Source organism: Phalacrocorax carbo, chromosome 1, assembly GCF_963921805.1.
Source record: "Phalacrocorax carbo chromosome 1, bPhaCar2.1, whole genome shotgun sequence".
Taxonomy (NCBI): Eukaryota; Metazoa; Chordata; class Aves; order Suliformes; family Phalacrocoracidae; genus Phalacrocorax; species Phalacrocorax carbo.
Window position 1 is genome coordinate 67,973,988 of NC_087513.1, and position 21,897 is coordinate 67,995,884.

The 21,897-nt window shown below is 39.6% G+C and overlaps 1 protein-coding gene across 7 annotated transcripts in view; it reads left to right on the forward strand.

The window, feature by feature from the left end:
- The window catches only part of ERC1 (ELKS/RAB6-interacting/CAST family member 1), a 304,598-nt gene that overhangs the window by 213 nt on the left and 282,488 nt on the right, over window positions 1–21,897 (forward strand). For 5 of the 7 annotated variants that reach the window (XM_064458288.1, XM_064458330.1, XM_064458316.1 and 2 more), the window contains exon 2: window positions 10,768–11,601. In XM_064458288.1, the coding sequence (XP_064314358.1) occupies window positions 10,933–11,601 (669 nt within the window). In that variant the 5' untranslated portion in view covers window positions 10,768–10,932. Of the gene's footprint in view, window positions 1–4; window positions 100–1,718; window positions 1,741–10,767; window positions 11,602–21,897 lie in introns of those variants that run through there. The other 2 variants (XM_064458298.1, XM_064458306.1) reach the window with 2 other exon arrangements.

Consider the following 21,897-nt stretch of genomic DNA (forward strand, 5'->3'; position numbering starts at 1 on the left):
GGGCCTGCGGGAGCCGGTAGCTGCGGGCAGTCGCCGGGCTGGGTAGGGCTGCAGCGGGCAGGCGGTGGCGGGGCCTGTCGCCGCGGGGCTGCCGCTCAGGTGGGTCCGGGTGCGGCGGTGGCGACGGCTCCCCCGAGGGGCTGCGCGGCCTGTCGGCCGGCCGGGGAGAGGGGGCGCCCGGGTGCGGCCGGGGGAGGCGGCCCGGAGGGGGGGTGGAGGGGGTGTGGGGCCTCGCTTCTGCCGGGCCCCGCGCACGCTGTCACCGCCCGGGGGCTGGGCGGCGGCGGCAACAGCCCCCCCCGGCCACCTCGCCCCGCCGGCGGCAGGCTGAGCGGGCCCGCGTCCCGCCGGGCATTGCTCGCGGCGGCGGCGGCGGGGCGGGCTGCTCCGCGCCGGGTGGGGTTCGGTTCTGCCTCGTCCAGGAGCGGGTCTTTCGCCCTCTTCCCGTCGGCGTTCCGCGTCGTGCCTTTCCGCCCCTACTGATGTAGCCTGTCCTTGGGAAGTACGCGCGGTTATTGTCCGAGCCACATCACCTGCGGGGTAATGGTGACCCGCGTCTTTCCACCCAGACCTTGCAGCGTTGGGCTCTTTTTTTTTTTTTTTTTTTTTTTTTTTATTACCTTTTCCCTGTGAATGCTGAGCGGTCGCATTTCATTTATTACATCTACTACCGAGTAAGTGTCAGCTGACGCGATTCTTTGTTTCTGAATCCGCTGCCATCCTGAAGCGTGTGTCAGGAATTGCCCGTCTTTCCTCATCTGTCTCGTTTGTATCGTGAACGCCACATCTTAGTTATGAAGTGCACAATTCGTTTTACGTGGAACGTTGCGTGCACGCTGGCAGTTCACCTTATGGTTTACGGTGACATGGTGTGAAATGGTTTGAAGCGAAACCCCAGTGGAAACTGGGGAAGTAAGGAGATACGAAGAAAAGACATAAAGAAACACCTATGGAGGTCGGGGGGTGGAGGGGTTGGCGCAAAGAAGTACAGAAGCCAAGAGAATGAAAGCAAATGGATAGAAATAGAACCGGTCTAAAGAATAATGTATGTTTAACACTTTATCCAAGCTCATTTTACGGGCACATTGATGTATGAGGGGTGGTTGTAGCTGGATAATATGTTACCTCAAATCCAACAGGCTGTAACCAAAAAAAGTTGTCTGGTTTGACTGCAGGGTTGTAATTCCTAAACAATGGCCAACTCGGCTAGGATGTCTACAGCAGTAACCTCTACCAGCTGCCTGCCCTCCTTTTCTCCCGGAGGTTACTGCGTCTACAGCAGTAGGTGGCTGAACGTACGTCTGTTCCTGAGCTACTGCGATCTACAGCCTGACATGTTACTGTATTTTGTGTTGAAAACTACAGCAACTCAGATGTGTGCCCCAATTCAGGGTCACTTATGAGTCAGCACCCTTATAGCCTCATCAAATAAGATTAGAAGAGAAAAATCACCACCTTGCCCATGCTCTTATGGGCAGAGTTGGTGGTACAATAGCTGATTTTTTTTTTTTAGTAATGAAATATTTGGAGCAAACCACTAGTTACTTAATAACTGAGGCAGCTGTACTGAATACAGTTCAGTTCTGCAAGCATAGTTCAGAACTTCTATCGCAGAACAGCCGTTCTCCGAATAGTCAAGTATATGACTACAATATCATCCAGAAATTTGGAATTGTCTGAATCCATCAAACAGCAAGAGGGGCTGGGTCTAGAAAAAGTTTGGGATCTGCTGAGTAAAATGTGAGCTTATTGTAATATTTGGTATAATTTCGAACTTTCTCCTCCCCTTCTGGGAAACTAATTAAATCACTGTAATTAAATCACTGTGAGGATGTTAGCAGGTTTTCTTCAGTTTGGGTTTCTGCTATCTGGGCTATATTAAGTGTCATGTTTTTCATAAGACTTAGCATTTTTCTTTGATCCTGTTACAAGCTTTTATGAGATTTGCGTAACTTTTCATCTCTAATATCTGGCTAATGGCCTGACTGGCAAAAAAGCAGGTTTGGTATTTACATGGCCCCTACCTTTTTATTGAATTGCAAATCTTGGTCATGAAACAAACCTAAGTGTTTTGTTTTGTGTTTTTTTTTTTTTTTCTGAATCTGCCACTTTCTCAGTTCCTGGTAGCAGTTATCTGTGTTGCTGTATGAATAGAAATATTTCAGCATGCTATTGTAACCAGTGCATGAGTTCCTTGCTATTATTCTTTATTTTGTGAAGCAGGATACTCTCCCATTGTTATCCCTCCTCCCCTCATCCCTCCCTATTTTCAAGCCTCTTCGCCCAAAAGCCTGTCTTGTGTGAGAGGTTTGTTACAACATTTACCTGCCCAAACCCCTTTAAAACTGTAGTACGTTTAGAAGGTGTGGCTCGTTTTATCTGAGTATGGCATGCTCAGAAACATATGGATGGATGCATATGTGCATGCAGCTTTTTAAATAATCAGGCTGCTTACTTTCTTGATTAAGAAACAATAATACGCTTTCTTGAACGTTGCTGGCTACCCTGCTGTAAGAGCACTCAGGGTGATGAGGATTCTATCAATTACTGCCTGTTTAAGCCAAGACTTTAACTCTGTGGCATGCGGTGGGCTGCCATATGGCAGTGGTGGAGCATGAGATCCTAGAAAATCCGATGCTGGTTTAGGAAACGCGATGTTTTCTAGTATGTGGGTTGTGTCAATATTGTTAACACAACGGTTGTCAGGGCGAGATTAAGATGGAAGTTCTGTAGATGGATCATGCTTTGCTTTGCGCGGTGGTGTTACCTGTGGCGACTTTATGCTGGCTGTCTCCATGGATTCACTAGTACTTCTGGGCTTTTGAAATATCTTTATCTCTTTTGGCATTTTGTTTCCACTATTGGGAAGTTGTTGTTGGTTGCATGCCACCTGGGGGGAAGAGAGAAACAGCTGTGCATACAAACAGAGTATTTACTGACTACATACTCTAAAATTCAGGCTATAAATTCTTTAGCCGTACAGTGACAGAAGGTCTTCTAGTTAACTAGAATCTTCTAGGTAATTAGAGTGAGAGATATTTTAATTGGTCCATCACTAGAAGTTTACGTGCATTTTCTGACTCCTGTTGCTATTTGTGTTTTGGACTTTTTTTTAAAAAGAAAAATGTCACATGATAATTTTTGTTGTTTATCACACATCTGTTTTAAATTTAGAGACTTATAATTAGCTCCCAGTCATTGCACAAAACAAATCCTGATGCACCTACCCAACCTACCTGCATATGTCAGCGTTAAGAGCCTAGGACATGGAGCGACTGTGTGGGTTGCTGGGTCCAGTCCTTCGTAAATCCATGCAAGAAGTTGAGAATGGTCCACAACGTATTTGCATCATGTGCTAATCATCCTGTAACAAATTCATGCTGCCAGTGAAGTCCTTAAAGTTGTAGGAGAGAATAGGTCCTGGAACAGTGTCCAAGACTTCTGACATACCTGGGAAGCCTTTAAGTGTGATGCCCAGATGGTGTCAAGGAATACGTACTGCAGTGTCTGGAGGAAGCAGGAAAATTTTCTGTTGGTACACAGCAACCTGATGAAGGGAAGGAACTTGCTTGTGCACCCAAATTTACTGACGGGGTTAACTCTTAGTATGCTGTGAGCAGAACCACTTTGGTCTGACAAGTGAGATGAAGTAAAGCCTTTAGAAGTATTGCTAGCACCTCATGTTCTGCCTTGAGTTCAGGACGACCTCCAGAGCATTAGGAAAAAAACCTTTATAAGTAAGTGGTATATCACAAAGAATATGTAAATAACGATTTAGCTGAAATACATGCATTTTTGTAATAATGGTGAGCTTTTTTTTGTGTGGCCATCTTTTTTGGGAAAGAAGATATAAAGAAATGAAGCTGTCGTGGTGAAAGTAGTATACCCTTCATGCTGATATCAAGACTTACAGGAATTATAAGCAGCAAAACGTGACGTCAGTTAAAACTGCTTTTGCAAAGAAGCTGCTATAGAGTAGAGCGTGTTCTGACATCTTATGTCTTCCTTGTGGAATAAATAGATCTCATGAAAGGAAATGTATACTTGTGGGTGACAAATTAACTAGGAAGCTGATAAATATTTCTGGTTCTTGTTCAGAGGCTTGCAGGTAGTATATTCTGGACGGGATATTTTGTAGGAATGGGGGAGAAGAATGGGAAACAGAATAGTATCTAAAAAGGACAGAAAATCAAGCTATTTACATGTTTCAAATTTAAAAAGCCTGCAACAAGAGTGTGAATTTATGTTTAGTCCTTTGACAAATAACTGGGTTTTTCCTCAAAATATTAGGGTCGGGGCTAATGGCCTGCCTTTTACAAAACATGTTTTTTAATATGTCAAAGTTGCCTAAAGATTATCAGGGATTTTTGAGTTATTTTTCCAGTATGATTTCTCTGTCTGTGTATATGGGGGAGAATATATCAATTCCCATTTTCTCCTGCTCAGTGAGACAGCACAAAGGCACTGTTACTTTCAGTGACCTTGGCAGATGTGCAAGTAGGTGAACTTACTTAAAAAACAAAGCAAAAAAACCACCAAATGAACTTCTAACAAGGACTGGACATAAACAGATGTCGGTGCTTGGGCATCTATTCACGTGCTCTCTAGGAATGAGAATCAATCATAATATGAAGAGTTACTTTTTTGTTGTCTTTCTATCTTGATTTCATCCCTTTTGCTTTCTTGGAAAGTAACAGGAATTAAGTTTTTCTCTTTGTCTTAGTTAACACACCTCTAAGTTGTAGTGAACCTTGTCTATTATCATACCCACTGTCTGAATTCCAGGTTAAACATATCTGGCAGGGTTTTACTGGAATATAAGCGGTTCCTTTTTTGGGAATTCCATCTTTTTTCCTCACATCCCTCTCTGCTCTTTTCTGGAGTCCAGGTCCTACTGTATCATCCAGCTGTACTTATTTACAATGAACTATTTGGGTGTGAATTATGAAAATGTGAACAATTGCGACCTCTGTTAATGAAGTCTAATGTGTCTGCTGCAGTGCTTTATCATATTAGGATGGCTCTTGTAAAGGCTGTCTTTCTGTTGCTATTATAAAACTGACATTCAGAGCTTTCCTTGTGCAGGCAGGAATTGCTGCTATGACACAGTTCAGTCTTCTGGAAGCTGGCTAGATGGCTTCCATTATGCTGATGGGTGGCACTAAAGGGGTCACTGTGCTGTAAGATGTGCTTACCTGCCTAGTTCGTGACCAAACTGCCCCTTTCCTGACTATCAGGCAGTGACGCTATGAAGGAGTTGACTCTGTAAACATTTCTGTCTGACAGTGGTGTCAGTCCTGAACAGAAACTGCAGAAACTCCAGGGGAGGGCCACAAAAATGATCCGAGGGCTCTGGAGCACCTCTCCTATGAGGACTGGCTGAGGGAGTTGGTGTGGTTCAGCCTGGAGAAGAGAAGGCTGTGGGGAGACCTTATTCCAGCCTTCCAGTACTCTAAAAGGGGACTACAGGAATGATGGGGAAAATAGGAAGGCCTGTCATGAAGGACAAGGGGTAATGGTTTTAAACTAAAGGAAGGGTAGGTTTGGGCTGGGTGTAAGGGAAAAAATATTTACAATGGGGGCAGTGAAACACTGGCACAGGTTGCCCAGAGAGGTGGTAGATGCCCCATCCCCAGAAACATTCAGGGTCAGGTTGGACAGGGCTCTGAAGCAACCTGATCTGGTTGAGGATGTCCCTACTCACTGCAGAGGGGTTGGACTAGATTACTGCTAAAGGTCCCTTACAACCCAAACCATTCTATGACTATGGATCAATGAAAAGAAATTCAAAGGAATTGTTTCTTGCCAAAGGCTGCAGAAGTTTTTCCAAAATTCTTTTTGTTTTAACAAAGGTAAGCAGGGATTTTCCTGTATTTCTGCACTGTGTTTTTCTGTATTTGGTTTGCTTACTTACCTAGTAGTAGTTACTGTGGTATTAGTATTTCTCCTGGAGTAGGGGGAGACATGAAAGGCATCATATATTTGTATGACAGAGAGATCCTCTAGAGGTTAACAAAACTTTGTGTTAATCACTCTTCCATTTCTGTCAGCTATAGCCAGGTATGTCTGGTTTCTGAGCTGTTGGGTCACATAAAATACTAGATATAGGGGCTAAGTGTGACAGCATTGGTATACACACCTCATTTTATTGGAGTCTTTATCCTGAAGTTGATGCTAATGCACTCCCTCTGGAATTTCTTACACTTCTACTATGCCTGACTACAACTCTTACTGAAAACCACCAGATCTTTTGACAAGAATAATGTACCTATTCCTGCCCTCTCTCACTTCATAACTGCCTTACAAGTAAATCTGCATGAAGTTGTGCAGATTGCATTTTACTATTCTTTCAGCATGCTAGGTTCCGATGCAGGAGTTAACAGCTTTCATGCTGCTTTGAATTACCATTTTTATTGATGTGTGGTTCTGGATATTGCTATACTTGTTGGAGCAGTAGCTGCTTTGCTGTTTTGAGGGCTTGATTCTTCATTGCTTTTCACTTGCTATGACTAGTCTATTGTAATGAAACAGATTCAGTTTAGTTGGCACAAGTACTGTAGTACATTTAAATATTTACTGCCAGATGATAAACTTTTTTCACAGTTCATGGTGTCTGTCTCTAAGTGTTTTTGGACAGTTACCTGTGATCTTAGAAGACATTTTTCTCAGCTGGCACTTCAGGCAGGATGTATCGTTATATACCTTATAATTTCATGCAGAAAATATGTTCATGATTGTCCATTTTTCAAAACTTTTTATACAGTATTGTGTAAATCTCATCTATTCTTCTTATGCTTCTGATAGTCCTTCTTTCAAGCTTTTTCATAATGGCTAGATAGCATTTTCAGCTAATACTAAAGCAGGTCAATTGTATGTGTCTCTACTTGCAAAGCTGCTATGCCAATCTCTGGATATCTGTATGAAGTTTGTACTTTGGCTGGCATGAATTTTTGGGGGATTTTTTAAATTTGGCTTGAGAATAGGCTGTGCTTTGGAAATTTTTATTCTTTTAGTGAACAGTGAACAAGAGAATTTTGTTTCACAAATGTAAAGGCATGCAAGCTAGCTTGAGGAAAAATGGATTAGCACTGGCATCAGTGGTTTTGGTTTTTTAAACACTTGCAGTTTATAGTCTCTTTCTTTGTAATCTTAGGTAAGGGTTCCTGTATTGGCAGAAAGGAGCAAAGGTCCCTGACACCTACAGGAGAGTTTGCAAAGGAGAAATGGTCAATAAGTTCATGTCACAGTTGGACAGTTGTCCTTGTGGTTACCGCCATCCTGTAAGGCTAAGGGATGATTTATTCATGACTGAATTTAGGGTCAAAGTAGAAAAGGAAAAAAGTAAGTGTTGCATGTTGGCCTTGTGGAAAATAAGAGTCTGTACTTCTGAGAGTCCTAGTAAAATGCCAGTGTGCGTCAGAATATTGAAGAACTTCAACTTTTCTGGGTATATTGCTATCTGAAAGAAATCTTCCATCTAATTTGCATGGAGTCTTGGAGGGCAACTAGAACTCTTTCTTCTTCCTGATTAATTGGTATTACGAATGAGAGAAGATGTTTCTGTGACTTCCTTCACTTTGCTGTTTCCAGGATGAAAGATGTTTTTCCTAGTGTGAATTGTCTTTATCTATTTCTGCTTGTGGATTCCTAATAGTAACAAAGTGAAATGTGAAATGGCCAGTGATAAATGCTACTGGAAAAAAAAATCGGGGGGGACCATGAAAAATCTCTGTGGTAGTGAAAATACGGAAACTGGCTGTGTGGCTGGAAGGGCATATTTAGTTAATATTTGGAATATTCACCATTTTCAAGTCTAGCAATGGTCTAATGAAAGTTCTCATTTCAAGAGGAATACCTGAGGGTTACATTTCTTGTTTCCAAAGACTTTTTGTTTACTTGATCTCTACTGCTTCTGTTTGGTTTTGCTTTTGAAAAGTGAGCAGTGTATCGTATGGTAGTGATGTTGGAGTTACTCTCCCTGAGTTTTGCGTGTGCCCACTCCAGGAATCCTTTCTGTAACCCTAATCAACAGCTAATTCTAGTAGTTGACTTTCATAGCTTGAATCGTTTGATTTTATTTATTTTTTTTTTCCTGGAGTAAAAGAGAGGATGGTGCCTACCTGTGAAACAAAGCTTAGAGCTGAATTAGCATAGGACTGGTGCTTCCACTTCAGGTGGATGAGAGCTAACCTGCCTGCCTGTTATGTTAGAAGATGGCTACTGCACAGCACCTCCTCTGGTACCAGCTCTTTTCAGCTGCCTGGGAAGCTACTTTGCTGTCAAGGACATCAGTCACTGTCATTCTTTGAAAAGCTATGAACAGTTTAACAAAACATTTGCTAAAGCAAGGAGAAAGCAATTCCGTGAGTTTTCCATTTTTGGGGGTGATTAACTCATTAGAAATGATTTGAAGTCTTTTGTGCGCTTCTTGTGTGGTGTTAAGGTCTTTACTGGGTGATATTTCTGCATGCGACAGTAAGGTACTTCTAGCGACAGTTAAACTTAATGTTTTTGGGTGAAAGTGCTTTAACTAAAATACACAGAATGAAACATGTCTAATCTTTGGTTCAGGTTAAACTCATTTAAAGCTGTTAAGTGAATGAGTGTTTGCACTGATTTACTGTGGTGTGAGTTTCTAGGAAATGAATTAAGGGCTGTGATTTGGATTGATTTCCAAGAGACTCCTCATGAACACAAGCTCTCAGTTGAATGAACTTCATGTAGCGTTGAAGAAATCATATCTGACTTATTCTGAGTGCTCAACTGGTGTCGCAGCAGCATTTTTAGCATTTTGATATTTCAAACAGTAAGATTACTCTGAAATAGCTTTTCTATTTGGAAGAAGTGTTGGCGGCTTTTTTTTTTCCCCAGCTCTGGGGCACAGTGTCTTGCTTATTGAAGCAACTCCAGTGGAGCACTGTAGATTTTGTTACATAGTTTATGTTTCTGTACTGTTTTTCATAAGGATATGTAGCTGAAATAGAAGACATGTCTTATCTGTAATTTCTATTCAAAAATAATCTGTAGGTGGTATTTTGGTAGCTAACTTTAATTATTAATGCCACTGGCTATCTTTCCTTGGCCTATTTTCCTTTACATACATGTTTAAAATATTCAATAGCAATATTGTTGCTAGCTTTGATTGCTATTTAAAAACAAAGTGAAAGCAAGAGAGAGTGAGCACTTGAACTTCTTGAGGACAGCTAACAAGCAGAATCAGCTTCCATAAGCTTTGCAAAATTACTCATGCTACTGTATCTTCTATGAAATAGCATGAAAATGAAAACATGCCTGGCTTACTCTGCTTGCCCAATTATTATCTCACAAACATGCCTTCAGCCATAGCATTCAGAAAAATTGATTCCTAATATCTGGCAAAACTAACTTCCGAGCCGAAGGTGAGGCTAGATGAAAGCTGGTATGAGAGGAAAGATGTTGGGATATATAAGATGCTGCTGCTCTTTGGACACTGTCTGATATTCTTTCATCTAATGGGGAGAGGTCAGACCAGAAGTGTTTCAGTGTTCTAGTTTTGATTTCAGTTGAGCCCAAGAGTGACTTGAAATAGTTTACACTGGAAAAAATACTTTAAAAAGTGAGACCTGTATAGTGGGAGTAGTTCTACAATTTAGTAGTTCAGCCACAAGAGTGGATTTCATCCCAGTTTTTTGCTCCTCTGCTAGATCTTGACCACTAACAGTGGTCTCAGCGCAGTGCCCCTGTATTGAAGAGATACACACTAGCACTTGTAGAACAGCGTAATGTTATGGTTCAAAAATATGGAAATTTACTGCATATGCTACAGGAGTCCATCTTTAAAGAAAAAGGAGAGGGGAAGAGGAACTGCAACATGATGTCACACTATTCTGTGTTTTAAGAGGTCCCTGCTGTTGGAATGATATTATTTAATGCAATTAATGAGAGTTGGTTAATGAGAAGTATATTTTGATTGAAATCTTCACTTAACCTGAACAAAGATTTAAGGCATGTTTAGAACTGAATCCCAGTTCAAGAGAAAATAAACCAGTTTTCAGTGCCCGTGTGATTCTCTTATTCCTTTTAACCTCATTGGTCCCGTTGCTGTGTGATTGCTTTTCTTTTGGAGTTGTATCTCTACTTGCTTGGGCTTTGTGGTCAGTAATGATTTCATGATTCTTCTTAGTTCTGGTTCTGACTTCTGAGTTTGAAGGAGGGCTGATGGCAACATTAAAGGGACCTGCTAGTTGAGATTATGATCAGAACCATTTCAGTCTACCCTACCTTCCCATTTGCAGTATTGTTTTTCACAGCAACCAGGGTTTAGAAACTGTGTCCTATGGAAGCAAGCAGTGCTTCAAGGAAAAAATACTACTAAATGGGCTTTTGATTTTGATTGCCTTTCTTATTCAGAAAGGTAACAGGTAAAGAATTTGGGCCAGTTAAAAACAGGAAAGAAAGTTAGACTACTTTTGTAGTGTTCCGATCATGACCAACAAAATTATGGCTTGAAGATTGATGGGTTCTTCCCCCTCCTCCCCCCCCCGCCTTTACTGTGATAACGTAGCAACAGAAAAGCAAGAATAGAAGTTCCTTTTTGAGTTTAAATATTAGGTTTTGAATAAAAGATTGCCTTTTTTTTTGTGAGTGGGAATTGAAAAGATGATGAAGTGTAAAGGTAGTAGAATACACTTTATTCTAATGTGGAACAAAATATTTTGTGATAAACTAGGTATTTAATATGTTATTTTTATTGATACAGTTTTTAATATATTATTTTTATTGATACAGATATGGTCCTGAACATTGTGAGCACGTGACTTCAAAGATGGACAACTGGGTCTGTTATAAGTTGTGATTGGCCTTAAGCTGACTTAAAACCATTGAAGAACTTAACAGGATTTGTCTTATTCCTGATTTATGCCTATCTAATTGCCTCACACCACCAGCTTAATCATGTATGGAAGTGCTCGGTCAGTTGGTAAGGTTGAGCCAAGCAACCAGAGTCCAGGGCGTTCACCAAGGCTGCCACGGTCACCACGCTTGGGCCATCGTCGAACCAACAGCACAGGAGGCAGTTCTGGGAGTAGTACTGGGGGTGGCAGTGGGAAAACCCTTTCTATGGAGAATATTCAGTCCTTAAATGCTGCCTATGCTACATCTGGCCCTATGTATCTAAGTGACCATGAGAACGTGGGTGCAGACACCCCAAAAAGCACCATGACTTTGGGCCGATCTGGGGGGCGGCTGCCTTACGGTGTTAGGATGACTGCAATGGGTAGCAGCCCTAACATTGCCAGTAGTGGAGTTGCCAGTGATACTATTGCATTTGGAGAGCACCATCTCCCTCCAGTGAGTATGGCATCCACTGTGCCTCACTCACTGCGCCAGGCCAGGGATAACACAATCATGGATCTGCAGACACAACTCAAAGAAGTATTAAGGGAAAATGATCTGCTTCGCAAGGATGTGGAGGTGAAAGAAAGCAAGCTGAGTTCTTCTATGAACAGTATCAAGACCTTCTGGAGTCCTGAGCTAAAAAAGGAGAGAGCTCTGAGGAAAGATGAAGCTTCAAAAATCACCATTTGGAAGGAACAATATAGAGTTTTGCAAGAAGAAAACCAGGTTTGTCGTCTAATGTCACTGTTGTATTAGTGCAGCATGATTAAATGAGTTTAATAAACTTGCATGTCACATTTAAGCAGCTAAATTATATTGGTGCTTCTCCCAGGTAATTGGTGCGAATAAGATGTGTTTTCAGCTTGCAAGCCTCTTTTTAAATGTTTCTTGTCAGACTTGTAAGCCACCTCTTGAGTGCTCGTTTTTCCTTGTTTGTCATGGTTTTTTTCGTAAGATTTATGCTAACCACTCGGTTTCCTTTTGGAAGTATTTTGCCCTGTTCATAGTTAATATTTCTGTAGTGCTTACCTCTTGAAGCATTCTCTGAGATGCAGAATGTACTAACTGCTGACCCCAAATACAGCTGAACTGTTGCAGAATGTTGACAGATTGCCAGTAAAACAAAGTTCATGTTACACTGGTCTTATTTTAGAGCTCCAGTTAAAACCTCCAGACCTGCAGTTTTCACAAACAGATATAAATTGTATTCTTGGCTACGTTTAGGTAACACTGTTTAATACCTGCTCGTCTTTTCTTTTGTCGTAAGCTGTGCATATCTTGTTATGCAACTATCATAAAACACCCTACAGGTTTTTTTGTAGTGGTCTGGCTAGTTAGAGAGTAGGCAGAAGAACAGAGAATCTTGGGCGTCTAGTTCTTTTGTCCTGTCCCTGTTAAAAGCATCCCTAAATTAGAATAAAACTGAGAGGTTGATTAAAATTAGAGGTCTCTTTGTAGTCAGCTCTACTTATTAAAAGCTTTTTAAAATTTTCCCACCTAGACCTTCTTGCTAGTTTAATTCTGAAGTGACTGTTTGTCTTTGAGTTAGTGTCCTCCTGTTTAGTTGTTTCTGGCCAAATGTGAGTTGGGCATCGATCTGGACTCTCTGGTAAGAAACCTCATTACCCTCATGGAAAATAGGCCCAGCGTCCAACTCCAAAGGTTTCCTGAAATATAAGTCAGCTTTCACCATGACAAAATTACTTTCCCTATTGAGGTTTTTTTTTAAATATCTAAGAAAGTTTAAGGAAATAGTTTCCATAATTCAAGCAAGATCATATTCTTGAAGCTCTTAAGGTATACTTGCTATTTTAGGCAGCGCTTTTTTCAAGATCTTTTTTTTAGAAGGTGGAGGGGAGATGGAAACTGCTGGAGGAAAAAAATAGTGCTGGTAGCACTTGATACATTATACTCTGCTTTCAGGTCACCTGTCTCAAATAGTAGATTCCTTTTGGTTAGTGATAACCTGCTACACTGAAGCTGAGATTTTTCTTTTCACTTTTTAAAGAACTTAGTTGAAGAAAGTAAATTGCTTTTCCTGAGTTAGTATGAAATAATTTAATGACCTTTTCATGTAGGTTTATAGCTGTATTCTTACGGGATGGTAAGTATCACAACATGGGATTCGTTTATGTGCGACGTTTCATATTCATTTTCATATGTCTTCTTGGAGTGAAGGAAACCTGAAGTTAAATAATTTATATTACAAAAGTAGGATTCCCTTAGAAGGAGTAATCCAGTGAAAATTTTATAGTGGTACAGTACCAGTATAATGAATATATGGAATACCATTCACTCAAATTCCTGATGCTCTTTGTATCTCAGCTGAAGGTAAGTATTTTAATTCTCAAATTCTTTTCATTTTTAAGTTCTGTTTTCATACTGAAGAGAATGTCTTGGAACATAATAACATTCTTTCTGAAATCTGTTTTGACATTTGATGATGCTGTCAAAGTCTTACGAGAGAAATGCAATGAATGTATGGTTAAGCAGTTAATAAATATGTGTAGATTGGAGAACAGTGATTTCGCTATCTGAGGTTTTTTTTTTCCCTTGTCTTTCCTTTCTCCCCTAATTAAACATTTACAGATATTTCCAGGCCGCTGTTCTCTAGGCAATCACTATAATTACTACCACACTGGTAGAATTGTATAACTTTGGTCCAAAAAAAGAAGGGTGCAATTTAAAAGTAAAAGGGTATTATTGCAATGAGCTGTAAAAACGAAGAATGCTAATTAATAGATTATAGTTAGCTAACAGTGTGTCCTAATTAAACTCTGAATTCATTATGTCTCCTAGAGCCTTTTGGAGTTGGTCACTTCAGCTCTTTATGAGGAAGATCAGTTTAATAGGATTTACTGTAATTAAAGAGACTTCTCTGTTTAGACACTGAACAAGGGATTTCTCTGATCTGTTGGGGGACCAGAAAAATCTCTTTATTACCCCTCTACTGTTTCCATAAAATGAGTTCCTGCATAATTGCAGGAACTAGTGTTTTAGACCTCAATACAAGTATTTCAGCACATCGCTTTTAATAAAGACTTCTCTCATGGGCAGAACTTGTGGTTTATATTAAGTTTAGCTAAGGCCAAATGCATTGTTAAAAATTGACTCAACTCAGAGCCAAGATGCTGGCTGACTCGTGTCATTATCTGATAGTCATCTCAATCTCTTCGCTGTGATCTCTTTATTTCTCTGCACACACCTGATTGTCCCTGATCATGTTTTTTTACTTCCATTCTTGTCAACTCAACTTTGAATGATTGAATTGCCTCTTAGTTTTGGAAGTTGTTAAAAATACATGAAAACATGAGCTCTGGTTGATTGCTACCTCAGCCTCCTGTGAAAACTGCACTGGTGTCTTTGGGTTTTCCATTTCTTGGGAGTGTGTGCGAGTAAATCACAATTATTGATGTATTTCTTACTGATATCAAAGAAATTTTCTGGATTCAGTAAAGATCAGAGAATGAATAGGGAGGTTAAGGGCATGCTACCTGTCCTGAGGCAGTCACATCTCATTTTCTTTGGTTGTCTTCTTAGGGCAATAGGTAGCAGGGATATATATCTTGGATATAATACTGGGAATGTCATATGCATGCACCTGTATAGCTCTCACCTGGGCTGAGAGTGCTTGAGCCTTGCTTGGTTGTGGTGCAGCACAGCTGTATTCCATCAGCTACTCTGAGGAGCGAATACTACAGCTGTGGAGAGTAGTGTATGCTGAACTTTGTTTCTATCCTTTGTTACTGATCTTGAAGAGCCAGAAAATCCTTTTTTTTCCATAAATGGGGGAATGTCATTGTCATTTTGAAGAGCTCAGAACTAACCATGGAAAGTCTTCCTGTAACTAACACAGGTCCTTGGAAAAATGCAATAGTTTTCAGTGCAATATGGATTAGTTAATCAATTATACTTTGCAAGAAGCCAAAAGGAAAGTGCAAATGATATCTCAAAGGTTAACAAACTCATGCATATCCAAGGAGAAACTGATGGAGCCAATGAACAGGAGCTTGTTTTTGGCGTGGTATCGCTCTCCTCATCATGCTTTAGTAGGAACTGTATTTTTCTGTGTTGAAAAACAATTTTGTTTAGTGTGTGTGTATGTGGTTGGAAGTTTCCCTGGAAACCTCTTCATCAGAAGCCAGATGAGGGGAGCAAAGACAGCGAGTAGTTTTTGCACTTCAGTAGAAATAATTTCTCTAAAAACTGGACCATGGTAGACTAAGCAAGAACAAAGGAATTCTTCTCAGTTGAAACTTGCTTATATCAAGGTGATTGTCCCTTAAAATAAGTAGTGCAATGCAAATTTGATGTCTAACGCCTTGCATTGAAATGTCCCACATTTGAGTGCTCTGCATTTAAGAACTGGTTCATGTTTCAGCTGAAATAGTGTGGTACTGCTGAAAACATCTTTTTACTTTGATGTACTTCTGTGGGCTTTTTGTGGTTAGAGGCCTTGGATGTCTGAGTGAGAGAGTTTAACCAAGAAAATATTTCTGAAAGGAATTTCACCTTGCTTGGGGTAAGCACTTGAAGAACATTCTACTTTATTTTGATGGAGAAGTGTGATGGGTGTACTCCAGAAATTCATCAGCGTTCTTCTCCAGACTTCCGTAATTGCATCCTCACAGTCAGAAGTACTCTCCACTTTGTAGTGGTGTGGAATGAGCATCTTACTTTAAAATATAGTTTTCTATGTATTAGACTCTTACGTGCGATGGGTGCTGCTGTTGTGAGACTGGCTGAGCTTCTAATGAGTACATTCTTCCTCTGAAAATCAGAGTAATTCTCACTTCTCCATTGATTTAATTTTGGGGGTTTTTTATTATATTAAAAAAATGTTTTGTTTTAGTACCGTATCATTCTAATACTAGTACCATTCCTGAGTTGGTTATTAGTTGATAGAAAGCTAGACTTTCTCCCATTATGGATGTTTAATTGTACAATATGCAATTACACAGTTGTTGCTTAAAGGCATTATCTGTATCCCACAGCATTACACTTAAATAATTCTTCCAATGGCAGATGTCTGTCAGTTCTCTAGAATGCAGCCAGCTTTAAAGTTCCCTCTGTCTTTTCCCAGTTGCAGCATAAATTTATAACTAAATTCTCTTTTAGAATAACTCAAAACTTTCTCCTCAAGAGTGCTTGACAGCTGAGGCATTTGTCAAGTTGCAGCACTTTGTAGTGACTTCAAAAATTGTCATGTAATTGCCCAAGAGATGGGCCTTCTGTGTTCTGTCTTTTTGCAATTCTACAAGGAAATAAAAGTAGATTTTTTTTTTTTTTGTGCTTATCTGGGTTCCCCAATGCTCCTTTTCTCTGATGTTTCCTATTGAGGTAGAATCTAATACCTTGAGTTGCTTTGAAGTGTAGCGTAGGCTGAACAGCTGGTCCATATTTGATCCATTAAACATGAAAGAGGAATACTACCAACTTAAAAGCAGCTTCTACCAAAGTGGGTGACGTCAGTGGTACTGTTGAACTTGTTAGGTTTAACTGTGCTTTTTGCTATTAAGCTAGGGAAGGGATTACTTTAAATTCTGGTCCCCCTTATAGCAGGCTCTTTCTGTTATAATGCTTCGTCTGCTATGTATTGAGACACTACACTCCTACCTAGGGTTGCAGTGTAGTATTACACCATTCAGTATGTATATTCCTGAAAAATCTTGTCACTGTATTGTATTTCTCTAGAAGCTATTGTCTCTTTCGGCATTATTGTAATTCTGGTGTTTGAGTTACTAACTTTTTCCCTCAAGTGCTCTTAGTTTCTGAAGTATGAACTCAGTAGCTTGGAAATGTGTGAGGCTCTAGTTTGGAACAGATCAAACTTCCTATGTTCACTCACTGAACAGTTGAACAATGATAGATGATAGCAATAATGCAGAGTGACTCCTACGTTACAGTACATTTTAGCAGAGGTATTCTCTTGAAATTATAGCTTTCTAATACCAAATCTAATATTCTTCTATGTCTGTCTTTCTCTGTGTGTTAGTGTGTTATTGATTGAAGTAGGAAGGAGAGGAGCACTTTTGATGGAACTGCCAGTCTGTGGAACGAGGTTTGAAGTTGTACTGATAATACATATGCCAGTCTTCATGTACACCTCCAAGGCCAAAAACTGAAATAAAGCTTTTTGTAACTCTCTTCAATTTAGTGATACTAGAAAGCCTCACAGACTTGAAGATGGTACAGCAGCGTGGGCCACCATGACTAAACCATTAGTTGCAAAGAATAATTTTTATTCAGCAAAGTAGGTATTTAAGATCCTTTTAACAGTCTGTATAACACTTAAGACATTAGTAAGACAGACATTTTTTTTATTTAGGATAAATAAATAAATAAATAAAAGTATGTTCTGAGGTAAGAGCTAGACACCAAATGAGTTTAGAGAAGACATTTTGGTACTCAAAGTGATTACTGTATTGCATAAGTTTTCAAGAGCAGTCATGCCATCTATCTGAATTAGTAATCGAAGAAAGAAAAATTGTGAAATGCCACTTTAGCCTCAGCTGGTGGGAGGGGAAAAAGAGAAGAAATTTGGTAGTGTTCTAAATATCGCAGTGTACAACTCCTTTAAATTCATTTTGTATATACACTTGTGTTTAGTGAATGCAATAAAATACCAGTGTTTTGATTAATAGTGATTTGTGGTCATTTGAGCTCCTTGACAAAAATCAGATTACACAGCCTGTCAGCAGGTAAGCGTAGCTATTTGGGATTACACTATTTATTTTTCCTGCATGGATAATGCTTTGTATTTTCTCTCTACAATTTTTGGCATAATCTGATGAGCAGAGGGAAAAATGACTGCATCTGCTAAACATAGGGGATCATAATTACATCTCCATTTTTTAATGTGAAGATAACAATTACTAGACCTTGAAAAGAAAGTCTTTTCAGCAAAACTTAGTTTCATAACACACAAGGTCTACATAAGTGTATTTTTACGTAGTATTTGGAGTTTTATATTGGGTCCTCCCGGAAAGACCAGAGTCACCTTTCATAGTGGAAAAAATACAAGGACAAAGTGTAGTTAGTTTCCTTCTGTGTTGATACCAGTTGTTATATCTAGGTCATTTGCTTACTGCTTGCAGTAGTAGTACCTTGGACTGCGAAGCAGATACGGATTTTTTTGTTATATTAGCAGCCTTGAGAAGCAGGTGGTAATGATCAGTTCTTGTAAAGCTCCATTCTAACTCTGAGGTCATAGAAAATCACCAAAACCCATCTTGTTTTAGTGATTGCTCTTTTTACTGATGAAATGCTTTGTAACTCAGTCATGACCAGTTGTTCGATTGTGTTTTGTGCAGTCACTTTTGCTTCCAAAGAATATTAAATAGTCTGTTTTCCTTAATTTATCCTAAGGGAACTATACTATTTTTTTTTCCTATTTATGACCTTGGACTAAATACAAGAAACTTTTGTACTGATAGGGAGAATTTGGGGCATACTAATATACAGCGTTTTCGCAAGTGCAGAGTCAACATTTATATTTAAACCTTAAAGAAAAGAAAGAATCTACGGAATGATTCGTTATCAACATCTAGATCAGTATTTGAGGAGATCTCATGGTAATTTCAATTTTGGTCAGTTGACCTCCATTAAGAAAGCCTTCTTATGGATTCACCCCAAGAAGAGACTGGATTCTTTAGAAAAGGAACAACCAACACCCCCACGCCTCCGCCAGCCCTGAACAACAAATGACAAAAAACCAACCACACACCACAAAACAAACTAACAAAAACAAACTAACAAAAACAAACTAACAAACCCAAAGCATAAAACTGTCTTATTGCATGTGTGCTCACTGAAATGAGCATGATCAGATGACAATACTGGCACAGAACACCGTTAAGAGTGCTTGTAGTTATCATTGCATTAGAAATTGGAGGAGTTAAAACTTATGTATGACAGTTACAGGAATAAATACCATGTGACTGGCTTCTTCCGTTTAATTTTAGTAACTTCGTTCGTAAACTGGAATGCTAAGTAATGTACTGTCATCAGTAAACCAAAGATTTTGATGGCTGTTGCGTTTAAAGTGTATATTCATGTATATACAAGCTTTTAATTTCTTTTCAGTACTACTACTTTTTCCTGTTCTTATTTAAATGACTCACGTGTATGCACAGCGGGCTGCTTTTGCTCTTCCCTGGGTAGAGGCTGCTGGTCCATGATCCCCTTGAAACAGAGAGAAAAAATGATTTAGTCCTTGTTGCTCTGTGCTGCCTGCAGTTCCTGACGGGCTGTTGTCACTATCTTGGAAAATAAATACTATAAGCCAACAGGGTGAGCAATTGCTTAGAGGCAGTTAGATTCTTCCAGAATTTGACTGCACTATATCAAAAGGAATTTAAAAGCAGTGTATAGCTTCCGAACGTTCTCAAACAGTTCATTGCAAGCACACAAAATAAGACCAGGTCATAGGGGTGATGGCTTTTCTAATCTCATGCATAACATAATGAAAATACACTTTTTATTGAGGGAGAGGGAAAGGGATGGAGATCAGCTCTCCAATAAAAAAGGTCTTTTTCAAAGATCTGCAAATATAGCAGAGAGGTGGAGAGTAAATTCTACTACTTTAAAAGGTGCTTTGTTAATGCCTGTTGCTGTATGATAACTGCATTGTTATCAGGTTCTGTAGTATGTTGCTACGCATTTCTGTTTCTACACTGGTACCCTTTCCTGCTTCTTCCCTTTTCCTCCCCTCTTCACATCCCTGCCTCAGTGGGCTGGGGAGAAAAGCAAGGAGACAGTGTAGGTTTGGAAAAACAAGCAAGTAATAAACGGTAGTCTGAAATTAATTAAGCCTCACTGGTATCTGTTTCAAAGCTAAGTATGGTTGCTTTTTTTCCTGGCCAATACATACTACATCATCTTCGTGCTCTTATGAGGAGCTTTATCAAGGAGTAGGCACTTCATTAAATATTCTTTTGCCATCTAAATTTTTCACAGATGCAGGCCTTCTACATGAGAAAGTATGCTTGACATTAAGTTGATGGATTTTTGATCCTTCTTGTGAGTGATCAGGTACCAGCTACCTTGGGTTGTTAAATTTTGAGAACAGATGGTCGTCTAATTATATGTTGATGTGGATTCAAAAGAATACAGGGCTGTGCTTTTCTTGTGATCCTTTTTGTCCCTTTTCTGAAATTAAAACAAGTCAGCACATGAACTACCACCATGCAGAGACAAAAGTCTTTTTTCTTCAGCTATTTGTACAGGATCTGGTTCCTCCTTAGTAGTTGATTGTTCATGGCACTAAAACAAAGAAACAAAAAAAAAAAATTATGCAAATCATACCTCTTCTAATGCAGTGTGATGAGGCGTACATACCTTTTTCCCTTAAGGAGTCATGAAATTGTCTGAGTAGTAGTCTGGTTTTTAGCGGAATCATGTCCTAGATGACAGGAAAAATCTTTCTGAACGTACATTTGAGTTGTAGCATGTTGTCTTTAAGGACCTGTAAGTGCAGGAATGCTCATCTCAGGCTTAACCTATTGGTAGACCTGAGTTATTTTGGATCAGGAAGAAGTCCTGATGCTGAAGGTAGTGGTGTGTCTTATAGCAGACCTCCTGTCTTGCTGTGAGAAAACAGTTGTGGTGTTTGGTTTTTTTTAACTATTGGTGTAATTGATTAGACTTTCCACATTATAAGTGGATATCAGTTCTCAGATGAATAGGAACAAACCAAGAAGCAAAAAAAGTAACTTGAGATAACTAGAGCTCTCCTCATTAGAGAGGCAAGATACCCATGCAGCCTATTCTAGCATCTGATCTCACAGCTGGAGGCCTCCGTGAGACTTATGGCTACATCTCTTTTGAGAGATGGAAACATATAACACTAAACATTTGATTTGTTAAAGGATTTGGGGCATCAAACCAAAGCTCTTAAGCTCTTACTAGGAATGTTATAAATGTCAGAAGCAACGCAGCTAAGAAACAGCAACCTGCATGGAAAGTAAAGCTTTACTGTAGAAGATGCTAATCCTCCGTAGTCAGTTCATGCCTTGGATCTGATCTAAAAAAGCAGTAGATTGATGAGAAAGATATTGTCTTTAAGAGTGGTTATAATTTTACAACCTGGGCTAGAGCCTTTCAGTGGAGCTAGATATTACAATTGAAGGTTTCTATACTGTGTCTATGCTGAACGCTTTCTTGCCAGCATACTACAAAATCAAATTACTTTTTCTGCTTTTCAGGAACTGGAAGGTGCATCTCATACACACAGATGGAAAGCAACTGTGAGGTTTTTCTCTTCCACATAAGAAAAAGTTGGTCTTAGTTGTATTGTGTAGACTTAAAAAGAGTGAAGGAGTGTGTAGGATCCTATCTCTTTTTAGGTTAGGGTTTGTTTCATGGAAGTCTGTGGGACATGGTTGCTTATCTGATTCACAAGAGATCCCTCACTTCACAGTAAGACTGAATTATTGGTCTAGATTTTGCATCAACAAAAATGTACATATGAAGTTCCTGAAAGTGGTTTTGGCTTCTATGGCAAGAGGCTTCAATATTTCTTTGCTGGATGAGAGAAGTACGTACACGGAAGGGATGACGAAAGCCTTAGGTGGAGGATTAGTGCTAATAGGTGGAATGATGAATCCCAGAATAATCCTAGAAAAAGGAAGTGGGCAGACAGAACAAGCATAGCAAAGGCTTTTAATTAGGTTGTTAGGAAATGCTGTGCCCTGCACTGGAGACTTAGGAAGTAACTGCCTTATTTTCCTCAATTGGATAGATGTGGAGAGTTCAATTATTCATATCTCTTCAGTTTAGGAGTACAAGTGATAGTGTTATGTTTACTAGGTGGAGCATAGTTAAACACCAAAATGTCAGTGTTTTCCTGATTATGCTGCTCAATTATCCCAATGAGGAAGGAGATAAGAACTTTTGGAGAGGGCAGATAATTCTTTGATCCGAACAAGCATGGCAATTTTTTAGTGTTGTACATTAGCATAACAGATTTTATGTACTTTTCTGAAATCTTTCTCTTTTGTGTATGTTAGAATTAACAGATAT